The sequence below is a fragment of the Pseudophryne corroboree genome, chromosome 4 (genome assembly GCF_028390025.1).
Source record: "Pseudophryne corroboree isolate aPseCor3 chromosome 4, aPseCor3.hap2, whole genome shotgun sequence".
Lineage (NCBI taxonomy): Eukaryota > Metazoa > Chordata > Amphibia > Anura > Myobatrachidae > Pseudophryne > Pseudophryne corroboree.
This window is the reverse complement of record NC_086447.1, coordinates 866824136-866836917: the sequence shown is the minus strand read 5'-3', so window position 1 is coordinate 866836917 and position 12782 is coordinate 866824136. Positions and strand designations below refer to the sequence as shown.

The following is a 12782-nucleotide window of genomic DNA, read 5'->3' as shown; positions in this document are numbered from 1 at the left end:
GCAATCTCAACCCTTTTTTAACCTTGATTCTTTGTAAGGATATTCATATGCCTGTCCCAAGCATGTTTAAATTGCCCTACAGTCTTAGCCTCTACCACCTCTGATGGGAGGCTATTACACTTATCCACTACCCTTTCCAAGCTGTCTGGCTGCTCCTCGCCTTTATAAGCCAGGTTTGAACGGGTGTGGTACACTTAGGTCTACAGTGTCTAGGTCGACAGGGATTCTAGGTTGACATGAGTTTTTTAAAAGTTTTTTGGTGTCGTTTTTGCCGTACAGTGACTGGGAACCCCAATTAGTGCCCCGCGTCCCCTCGCATCGTGTGATCGGGCAGGTTACCGTCCCCAATCGTAGTCCACGTGGATCGTAAAGTATGAAAAAGTTCAACAAAAGACAAAATGTGAAAAACTCACGTCGACCTTTTGACCTGTCGACCTAGAACATGTCGACCTTTTGACTTAGAAACCCTGTCGATCTAGTTACTGTCAACCAATAGTGTTCGACCTAGAGACCGGATACCATCTGAGCATGTTCTGAAACCTACATTAGGATTTCCGCACTGCCTAAGTAGCTTGCCTGCAAAGCTCACCGATGATCTAGAAGTACAGAAGGGACATTTGCTTAGTTTTTTATCCAGCAGAGATTAAATCCACTCCGGGTTCTTGTCTTTTCTGTCTAGTCTTACTTAAAAAATAATCTTCTCTATTTCAGGCTGTGGTGAAGGTGGAGGTAGAGCAATGAGGCACAACCACTGCATAAAGCCTCATACCTCAATTTATTGGTACCGTGAAAAAAAAAAAAATCACCATTTCTTTCATGTGGACAGAGAACCCTACAACTACAGCTTCAGATATAGCTCGGCTCTCACCTGTAATGTTCTGCCTCTGGATATTTGGCTGATCCACGGCTGGTTTTATATTGAAAATTCAAAATAAGCAAGTTTAAATACATAAAAAATTTAAAAAATCCCCCGTTAGACTACATGAGCCAGTCTTAGAAATGTGTACCTCTAGAGTGCAGTATAATCACGAACTACAATAAGGGAATATTGCGATTTCTTTTTAGTCGCACAGTGCTGCCCCCTGGGGACAGAAGGACACTTCCAATAAACAGATACAATACTTTTCTTTATTGCATTGCTAACAGAAGTAGTCAGACACAAGGAACGTCCCAGCAGTGAAGCATTTTTCCATTTGCCTGGTTCTGGGATCCATGCAATATACAATAAAATAAAGGTTTATATTTTTTGGGATTCTCGAAGTGATCTAGATCTTGCTGATCAATTTAACGACAGATCATGTGATATAGGTGGAACCATCATCTCTGTGTTGAGCAGTAGAGGACTATGGGTAATTCTGCATTTAGTCCAGACCCAGAAGATGTCAGCAAATGAATCGCTTAGGCTCGTGGCGCTGGGCGGGCGCTCGGTAATGTTACAAAACTCTGTATCGCAGGCAAGGGTTTGATCTTGCGGCCAGCCCAGCCTCCCTTCCTCTTCCATAACCCACTGCTTGGACGGATTCCCAACCAGCGATTGCGCCCTGCTTTTCCAATCACTCGCTTGTTGTGGTCTACATTGGACACACGTCCCACGGTGGCCACACAGGATTCTAACACCTGTAAGGATAAGAAAAGCAAGACCCGTGCTTAGAGTGATAGAGCAATGCCAAAGTATCCAGAAGAAATTATGGGGGATATGAAAGAGTGGAGAAGAGAACAGCTTCTAGCTGTCAATTATCAAATACAGTCTATAAAATTATACATATTGGTTGCTATGGGCAACTTGTCCACTTTTTAGAAGAAATTATAAATTTCCCCAGATTATATTATCGTCACCTGAACTTGTCTCTTGGATGGTAGCTGCACAATTGCCGTCCCATTCACCTTCCTCAGCAACACCCCACAAGTGCCTGCAAAATCAGAGAACATCAAGACCCAACATTACCGGCTTAACAAATGCATCCGCTCCCACCGGTGTGGCCCAAGGCAGACTCCTTACTACTCACCAGCGGATCTTATGTACTTGGCTCCCTCGCCCGGAATCACTTCCAGACAATTGATGAGGGTGCCCACAGGCAGAGCCCCGAGAGGGTGAGCATCTCCTTCCTGAGCAGACACTAAGTAACAATAGTTAGCACAAAATTAAAATGATGCAACATGGTGACCGCGTCACCCGTCCTATACCCTGATCCTACCAGCCATGCGTCCGATGTGTCCAGATGATGTGATCAAATCACCGGACTTCATGTTCTCTGTGGCGATTATCCATCGTTTCCGCTTCCCACCGGCTACTAGCGCGATGTCTGCCGACCTGAAGACACAGAGACAAAAATATAGAGCTCCAATCCTGTGCCAGTGTACTAAGGGCCTAATTCAAGGTTGATTGCAAAACAACATGTTCCTCTAATGGGCAAAACCATGTGCAGTGCAGGTGGGGCAGATGTCACATGTGCAGAGAGAGTTAGATTTGGGTGGCGTGTGTTCAAACTGAAATCTAAATTGCAGTGTAAAAATAAAGCAGCCAGTATTTACCCTGCACAGAAACAATATAACCCACCCAAATCTAACTCTCTCTGCACATGTTATATCTGCCCCGCCTGCAGTACACATGGTTTTGCCCATTAGATGAAAATGTTGTTTTGCAATCAACCTTGAATTAGGCCCTAAATCCCAAATCACAGGTCACCGTGTTTATACAGCACTGCACATTGATGGATACATGGTGGGTAAGCGTTGTCGCGACCCGGCAGAGAGTTGTTGGAGCGACTCTAAGGTACGTATAAGACGCTTTTTAGAAAGATCACTCAAGAAAAAATAGTAAGACTATAAAAATAAAATAAGAAAGCTTATGGCTGCTACAAAAACAGCAGCCCTCTGACCATGGTCCAGCTCCTGTCGCACCAAACAAAAAACTGATTTGCATGAGCCAGGAGGCGGGTATATATGGACGGGCCCGTTGCATGCTGGGAGGCCGAAAAGCTTTGACAGATTGGTGCAAATCCGCTGTCGCTTCATCATATCCCAGTGTTATCCTGTGGATAACTTGTGGACCCTGTGGGAGAAATATTAATGTTGGCTTTTTGCTGGTTCAGTAGTCTGTTCTCTTCCTCCTATATGTATCTGTATGATGTAACTCCTATGCTTCATGCTAGTTTGTCCTCCTTTTTTGCGCACTGGACAGCATTGTGGAATCTAGGTCGCCTCATAAATAAATAAATGTAGATGTTGTTGGTTTATTAATATTTATTTCCAGCCAGGTTATTGAAGGCACTGAGTTTCTGTAGAGTGCAACGGGTGAGACTGTGAGAATAACGGGTAGCTGAAGCCACGTGACCGACAGCTGGACCTAGGGTTTGGGTAAATACGACCAGATAAAGAGATGATTGTGTAGAAGTTGCCGAGAGGAAGAAACTTGTGGAAAATTAATAGAACGGAGGGCCTAATTCAGGTCTAATCGCAGCATCAAATATGTTAGCTAATGGGCAAAACCATGTGCACTGCAGGGGGGGGGGGCAGATATAACATGTGCAGAGAGAGTTAGATTTGGGTGGGTTATATTGTGTATGTGCAGGGTAAACACTGGCTGCTTTATTTTTACACTACAATTTAGATTTCAGTTTGAACACTCCCCACCCAAATCTAACTCTCTCTGCACATGTTACATCTGCCCCACCTGCGGTGCACATGGTTTTGCCCATGAGCTAACAAATTTGCTGCTGCGATAGTTCTGAATTAGGCCCTGAGAGAGGATAACTCACTTATACAAATGTGTTTGTTCAGATTACACGGGGCATATACCTGTGGGTAGAATAGCAGTATACGGTCAGCCCTTATAGAGCAGAAGGGTGTAGTACTGCTGACCGGCGGTCTCCTGACCGCCGGTCAGCTTACAGACGCCGGGATCCCGGCGGGGAGGGGCGAGTGCAGCAAGCCCCTTGCGGGCTCGCCACGCTGCAGGCTCGGTGGCGACCTACGGTCGCCACGGGTTCTATTCCCACTCTATGGGTGTCGTGGACACCCACGAGTGGAAATAGTCCCTGTTGGTCGGCATGCCGACCGTCGGGATAGTGACCCGTCGGGCTGGTGGAGGAGGTCATGTGACTGTCGGTCAGCTGACCGGCGGTCACATGAATACCACCCGAGCAGAATACCTTGCCACACTGGCACACAAACTGCGCTGATTATCAAATATATATCGAGGAATGTTTGGTACAGTAATATATCTGTAACTCAAGGGAAACAAAGCTGAATCTCTACATGGCATAAAGATCAAAACTTATAGATAAAATAATAGAAAGTATGAATAATAGATGTAAATAATACAGTGAGAACAATAAAATGAATGAACAAATCTCCAAAAATGCGAATATAAAGAAAAGTAATGCCTATATAACAATGTTAAATATGAAAAATCTAGACAGTGGCGGGTGGGCTAGGGAGGTGGGGAGGGCTTGTGTTTCCCCTAGCCGGACACCTTTTGGAAATATTGGGACAGTATCTGGAATCTTATCTACCTGTTGCGTCATTCACTGTCTAGGTAATACTGATCCTGGTCTATGTGGCGGTGTCAGGTAACATAGCAATATTGGTCCTATGACACCCGAACATGGGTACAATTTTTTTTTCCCCCCTTGCAGGGTCCCTTAGGCAGGAGCTTGCTACAAAGGAGCCTGGAGCCTGCCTCCAGTCCATTGATGAAGAAAAAAAAAAAAGATAACAAGAGAGAAAAGACAAAAACAAATTTAAAAAAAGGAGAAAAAGAAAAAACATGACATTACCTGGTGACGGAACTACTTCCATTGCATGGGATGCAGCAGTTATGGGAACCTGAATGTGACTGGAGGCCCAAAGCTGCTGCATGCCACCAAGTATAGTCTGGCCAATGGCCGTCATCCATTAAATCACAATGCAAGTGCAGTGAAGTTAAAACATAGATTCGCTATGTATACGCCGGTCCCACACGCATGCCGAAAAGAGAGGGGGGGGGGGGGGGGGGTTGGGGTCACGGAAGGGCGCACATTTTATAGAATATAAACTACATGTGCACTCTTTTGGTGTAAGGGGACAATCGTTACTTCTACATTTACCACCGGGGAGGCTCCTAAAGTTCCCCTGCAGTGAGGGCATCCAATAGTTCATGCGCTGACCAGAAATGTGCCAGTGATTTGGCAGTGCCGATTCCAGGAAGTACGTCATTCATATCACAGGGTGATCCCTTCACCCAGACGTCTAACAGATTGTGGACGAAAGAGGTCAGTCCGATACTGAGATGATGGAGTTCCGGATGTACCAGAAGGTGGTGCACTTCTGCTCAAGGACCAATGATCTGCAGGCAACTTATGGACATCACAGTTCTCCTGTGGAACGTTCATCTGATTTACCTGATTTAGCGCTTCCTCAAAAACTTAAAACAATAATGGGATCTGTTAACTCAATGGTCGCTTTACTATCGCAGAAAATGCAACTTTCTGTTAAGGTATCTATTAAAGCAATGAAAGAGTTTCGCTGACAGCAAAGTGGAAATAATGCTCATAGCCAAACTTCTTTCTGCAAGAACTTAGGGCCTAATTCAGACCTGATCGCTGCTGCAAATTTGTTTGCAGATGTAACATGTGCAGAGAGAGTTGGATTTGGGTGGGGTGTGTTCAAAATGAAATCTAAATTGCAGTGTAAAAATAAAGCAGCCAGTATTTACCCTGCACAGAAACAAAATAACCCACCCAAATCTAACTCTCTCTGCACATGTTATATCTGCCCCCCCCCCCCCCCCCCCCTGCAGTGCACATGGGGGGTAATTCCAAGTTGATCGCAGCAGGAATTTTTTTTATCAGTTGGGCAAAACCATGTGCACTGCAGGGGAGGCAGATATAACATGTGCAGAGAGAGTTAGATTTGGGTGTGGTGTGTTCAATCTGCAATCTAATTTGCAGTGAAAAATAAAGCAGCCAGTATTTACCCTGCACAGAAATAAAATAACCCACCCAAATCTAACTCTCTCTGCACATGTTATATCTGGCCCCCCTGCAGTGCACATGGTTTTGCCCAACTGCTAAAAAAAAATCCTGCTGCGATCAACTTGGAATTACCCCCATGGTTTTGCCCATTTGCTAACAAATTTGCTGCTGCGATCAGGTCTGAATTAGGTCCTTAGAGCGTCTACAAGACGTAAGTTACTGTGAGAGAAGAGGTTTCCATCTGCTACTTTTCGGCTCATTTGGTTCCACCTGTTTTTACTGGATAGTTTAGGATCACAATTTAAAGTTAAGGCTCTAGTGCTTTCTGCCCCGAGTTCGTCCGTAAGAGTGTAGCACTTATTTCCCCTTCGTCCACTCTGGGGGACACTACTACTATGGGTTGCTGGGGGGGGGGGACCACAGGAGCTGGCACTCAAAAAGACCCATAACTTTACACAGAAGCTCTTCCCCTCTGCAACCCCTCAGAAGGTGCATCCAGATGGATTCAGTGAAAAGAATTCAACTGAAGTAAAAAAAGATCTCGTTATTACATTGTAGTGGAATGCAGCCAATATATATCACACTACAGTAGCGAATCAGGAGAGATGTATGCAAACAACGGATCATGCAATCTAGGAGTTAACATATTATCACCATTATATGAAGACGGTAATAGCTACAGTACTGTTACTGGGAGGCCTCATTTAGGATAGAAATTGTACACTGAACGCCTGGAGTATTACCTGCAGGGGTCGTAGCGCACCTGAGTCACCACCTCCTGGAATGGCACGTTTTCCCGGCCAGGTTCATAGCTCAGCCTATGGAAGTCAATCATCCGATACAGCTGTTTGTGCCCACCGCCAATTCCTCGCACACGGATACGACCTGTAAATAACACAGTGGATAGAACAATTCCTGTTTTACCGTTCATTTCACGTCCAGCTGTTTCTCTCCTCACAATGCATTCTCCTCATCCTGATCGCCTTACTTTCTGCTAGTTTCCATCTCTCACGCTGGTGCCACTGACATCAGTCTCGCCTCTCTACGTAGTCTCTTTCTCCTTACAGGATCCTCCCTCACCACTGACTGACCCTTTGTTTGGGATCCAGTTCCTTCCTCGTACCCCAACATCTCCTGCTCCTTCACCGCAATGCCCAAGCTCAAATCCAAACCCCCACCCACCCACCCGCAGTAATGCTTAGGATTCCACGGTGTTCAGCACCTGCAGCATGGGCTGTTGGGAGGTGTAGCTCAATTTGGACTGAGAGCAGCGGTAACGGGGTAGGAGCTACAAGAGGGAATAAGATGTCACATTATGTACCATCTGGGGTTGCTGATTGTTTCCTGTCGCCCAATGGGGATGCTGTTTCCCGTCACCGCTGCAGAAACGCAAGCCAATCAGACTAGTCTGGAAGTGATGGAAGAGCCAGTCCAACTTCTTAATACATAGTAGCATGAATAGCGTTAATGATGTCTTTGGTGTGTGCAGAGGATGTGTTTCTTTTTGTTTATGTAATATGGCCACAGCCATCTTGCATCCGCCTTTTATAATTGCCTATTTTATGATAGGGTCAGAATTTAGCTTACATTACTGCGGACCATAATGCGGATTATGAGGTGAGAGTAAAGCAAAAAAAAAAATCAAGTAACTCTGGAACAAACCAAGCGGCAATGTAAAGGGAGCAAACATGTTAATATTTATTGCATGCAGGGTAAATACTTGCGGCAGTTGCATGTAGCCCACAAACGCTGCATAGTTATGTCTTTACAATACAATGTAGATTTGAGTTCGGACCTCCCCACCACCACCCACATGTAAATCTCTCTGCACGTTACATCCGCCCCACCTGGTATTACCCAGGTGCACAGTTACATCCACCTCAGAATCAATACCATAGCGACCACTGAGTCCCATACTCCAGTGTGTTCAGTTAGATGCTACAGAAGGTCTCATCACCTTATCACTTTGAGGATTCTGAAGCCTGAAGAATGCATGACAAGGGAGCTGACAAATGTATGGGGTGACATGGTGCCATAATATGGGTGATGGTTCTCCTATCATTTAAAGAAAAGACAAGGGACACATCTTACCTGTGTAATCTCGCCCCCCGGTCTTCCGCTTCCCAATGGGATTTATTGTGTATTTGGTGGGTGGTTTCCATATCTGAAGGTCACTTAGACAAAAAGTGGTGAAGATACCTCTAGAGGGCAGCAGTGAGGGAGGCCCTGCCTGCAGGAGAGCAAGAACACACACACAATAACCTCTGCAGAGTAAAATTACATATCTATCTGGTATTACACCTAGCAATCACATATTCAAGTGTGGCATAATTATTTATTTAGATATTTAGAGCAGAAGTACAATGATGATGTGACAGAATGACCTGTACAGGGCAGGAGTATGGGAATGATGTGACAGAATGACCTGTACAGGGCAGGAGTATAGGAATGATGTGACAGAATGACCTGTACAGGGCAGAAGTATAGGAATGATGTGACAGAATTACCTGTACAGGGCAGGAGTATGGGAATGATGTGACAGAATGACCTGTACAGGGCAGGAGTATGGGAATGATGTGACAGAATGACCTGTACAGGGCAGGAGTATAGGAATGATGTGACAGAATGACCTGTACAGGGCAGGAGTATTGGAATGATGTGACAGAATGACCTGTACAGGGCAGGAGTATAGGAATGATGTGACAGAATGACCTGTACAGGGCAGGAGTATAGGAATAATGTGACAGAATGACCTGTACAGGGCAGGAGTATGGGAATGATGTGACAGAATGACCTGTACAGGGCAGGAGTATGGGAATGATGTGACAGAATGACCTGTACAGGGCAGGAGTATGGGAATGATGTGACAGAATGACCTGTACAGGGCAGGAGTATGGGAATGATGTGACAGAATTACTTGTACATGGCAGGAGTATAGGAATAATGTGACAGAATGACCTGTACAGGGCAGGAGTATAGGAATGATGTGACAGAATGACCTGTACAGGGCAGAAGTATGGGAATGATGTGACAGAATGACCTGTACAGGGCAGGAGTATGGGAATGATGTGACAGAATGACCTGTACAGGGCAGGAGTATGGGAATGATGTAACAGAATGACCTGTACAGGGCAGGAGTATAGGAATGATGTGACAGAATTACTTGTACAGGGCAGGAGTATAGGAATAATGTGACAGAATGACCTGTACAGGGCAGGAGTATGGGAATGATGTGACAGAATGACCTGTACAGGGCAGGAGTATGGGAATGATGTGACAGAATAACCTGTACAGGGCAGGAGTATAGGAATGATGTACCAGAATAATGTGTACAGGGCAGGAGTATAGGAATGATGTGACAGAATAACCTGTACAGGGCAGGAGTATAGGAATGATGTGACAGAATGACCTGTACAGGGCAGGAGTATAGGAATGATGTGACAGAATGACCTGTACAGGGCAGGAGTATAGGAATGATGTGACAGAATGACCTGTACAGGGCAGGAGTATAGGAATGATGTGACAGAATGACCTGTACAGGGCAGGAGTATTGGAATGATGTGACAGAATGACCTGTACAGGGCAGGAGTATTGGAATGATGTGACAGAATGACCTGTACAGGGCAGGAGTATTGGAATGATGTGACAGAATGACCTGTACAGGACAGGAGTATAGGAATGATGTGACAGAATGACCTGTACAGGGCAGGAGTATTGGAATGATGTGACAGAATGACCTGTACAGGGCAGGAGTATTGGAATGATGTGACAGAATGACCTGTACAGGACAGGAGTATAGGAATGATGTGACAGAATGACCTGTACAGGGCAGGAGTATTGGAATGATGTGACAGAATGACCTGTACAGGACAGGAGTATAGGAATGATGTGACAGAATGACCTGTACAGGGTAGGAGTATTGGAATGATGTGACAGAATTACCTGTACAGGGCAGGAGTATGGGAATGATGTGACAGAATGACCTGTACAGGGCAGGAGTATAGGAATGATGTGACAGAATGACCTGTACAGGGCAGGAGTATTGGAATGATGTGACAGAATGACCTGTACAGGGCAGGAGTATAGGAATGATGTGACAGAATGACCTGTACAGGGTAGGAGTATTGGAATGATGTGACAGAATGACCTGTACAGGGCAGGAGTATAGGAATGATGTGACAGAATGACCTGTACAGGGTAGGAGTATTGGAATGATGTGACAGAATGACCTGTACAGGGTAGGAGTATTGGAATGATGTGACAGAATGACCTGTACAGGGTAGGAGTATTGGAATGATGTGACAGAATGACCTGTACAGGGTAGGAGTATTGGAATGATGTGACAGAATGACCTGTACAGGACAGGAGTATAGGAATGATGTGACAGAATGACCTGTACAGGACAGGAGTATAGGAATGATGTGACAGAATGACCTGTACAGGGTAGGAGTATTGGAATGATGTGACAGAATGACCTGTACAGGACAGGAGTATTGGAATGATGTGACAGAATGACCTGTACAGGGCAGGAGTATAGGAATGATGTGACAGAGGGGTCTATTCATAAAGCAGTGAAAAGTGTGGAGAAGTGAGCCAGTGGAGAAGTTGCCCATGGCAACCAATCAGCACTGAAGTAACATTTATCATTTGTATACTATACAATTCTACGGAGCAGCTGATTGGTTGCCATGGACAACTTCTCCACACTTTTCACTTCGGGTGTGGTATGGAGGGTCGATCAGCATTGGTCGACAGTAACTAGGTCGACAGGGATTCTAGGTCGACAGGTCAAAAGGTCAACATGAGTTTTTTAATGTCGTTTTCTCCGTACAGTGACCGGGAACCCCAATTAGTGCACCGTGTCCCCTCGCATGCTTTGTGCAAGGTGTCAATGTGGATCGTCAAGTATGAAAAAGTTCACAAAAAGAAAAGAAAAAATTTGAAAAAAACTCATGTTGAACTTTTTACCTGTCGACCTAGTTACTGTTGACCAATAGTGGTCGACCTAGACATTGTCGACCTAAGTGTGGTCTAGCTAGAGACCGGAGTATACAGTAGTAATGAATTAACAGAGGGATATCTGTAGACAGCAATATGATCACATAATTATCTTTATACAGGATGTTAGCGGTGGGGTCTCTGACCTGACGGAGGGCAGACGAAACTGGTCTTGCACAGGCTACAGTCAAACACTGGAATGCGCGGGACAGACTGCATATTGCCATTACTGGTGTGTTAGTACCAGTCTGAAACAGAAACAGAGAGAATGAAGAGTTACAATCACAGTGGCTCCAACCGCACAATGATAACACAAGGCCTAAGAATTGGCTACTGGTAAAAGGCCGAAGTGGCCGGTGCGGACTGACTACAATGTAATTTAGGATCCTTGAACTAATGGTAGGAATAGTTTGTTGAGTGAAAGCTTACAATGGTTTACAAGATCTATGGGGGTAATTCAGAGTTGATCGCAGCAAATTTGTTAGCAGTTGGGCAAAACCATGTGCACTGCAGGGGGGGCAGATATAACATGTGCAGAGAGAGTTACATTTGGGTCGGTATCAGTGTCTACCATTTGGGTAGTGGGCGCTTTTGAGACCCAGAAGGCGGACCTTATAACTTAAGTGCCCTGTAGTATCCAACATCAATAAATGAATGCTTCAGGGAGTATCACCAGTATGGTTCTTTTCTTAAATCGGTACATTGTCACTGTGTGGTGGAAAATGTGTGGTAATAATTGTTCTCACTTATTGTCACAGGCTATCCCTTATTCCTGTCTGACAGATGTATAGTCCACATATCATTTAAGAAAAGAAACATACTGGTGATACTCCCTGAAGCATTAATTTATTGATGTTGGATACTACAGGGCACTTAAGTTATAAGGTCCGCCATAAAATCATTTACAATTAAAGGTGCATTAAGAGTCAGCGATGCGCACACTGCAAGCACAGAATTAAATAAGGATATTGGTGGCACAATAAAATAATTTACAGGAGTTATTAATCCTGAGATACAAATGTATCAGTGAAAGACACTTAGCAGCTGACATTGCAACACATATTGAAACATTGTTTAAGAATATTAGAGACAGTGAATAAAGAGTAAAACACAGTGGCAAAGCTATTTAATAATCTGTATTACCTTTCACACAAATCACTACTTGCACAATATTTCGCTAATGTTTTAATGATGACAATAAAAGTTATATTTTAACATTATTGGTCATCTATCGTAAGGATATTTGACTATTAGAGAATATATCAGTCCGTGTGTGCCCACAACAGGGAATACTTTTTTCTTTTGGTTTTGAACTTTACGCCATTCCCAGGAGCACCTCCCAAGACGTGAAAGGTATACATTTATATTACTGATTAAAAGGGAAAGGACATATATATGATAATATAAAATTGGAATTTGAACAGAGGGTGTCAGTGCGACTTTTTATCTATCTTACACACTCTAACCAGTCAGCAGTGTATATTATATTACATTATGTACAGTATATGGGAACCCACAGACAGACATCCTCACCAGTCCCCAGCTGTATATTATATTAGAGTATATATAGTATATGGGAAGCCACAGACAGACTCTCTCACCAGCCAGCATCTGTATATATTACAGTATATACAGTATAGGGGGGAACCCGTAGACAGGCAACCTCACCAGTCAGCAGTGTATATAATATTACAGATAGTATACACAGTATAGGGGAACCCACAGACAGACAGACACACATGCTCACCAGTCAACAGCAGGTCATGTCGCACAGCAGTGACGTCACTCTCTGACCGCCCGTGGTGCGAACGCTAGAGGTAACAATGGACT

The 12782-nt window shown here is 44.5% G+C and overlaps 1 protein-coding gene across 1 annotated transcript; it reads right to left on the bottom strand.

Annotated features, from left to right (window-relative positions):
* Positions 1–1108: 1108 nt before the first annotated feature.
* Positions 1109–12576, bottom strand: MRPL2 (mitochondrial ribosomal protein L2). Its single transcript, XM_063918730.1, has 8 exons — positions 12554–12576; positions 11099–11200; positions 8046–8184; positions 6698–6839; positions 2196–2311; positions 2007–2117; positions 1837–1910; positions 1109–1617 (listed from the first exon to the last, which is right to left on the bottom strand). Exons 2-8 carry the CDS (start codon positions 11177–11179, stop codon positions 1399–1401), a joined length of 882 nt encoding a protein of 293 aa, XP_063774800.1. The 5' UTR covers positions 11180–11200; positions 12554–12576; the 3' UTR covers positions 1109–1398.
* Between the last annotated feature and the right edge of the window lie 206 nt (positions 12577–12782).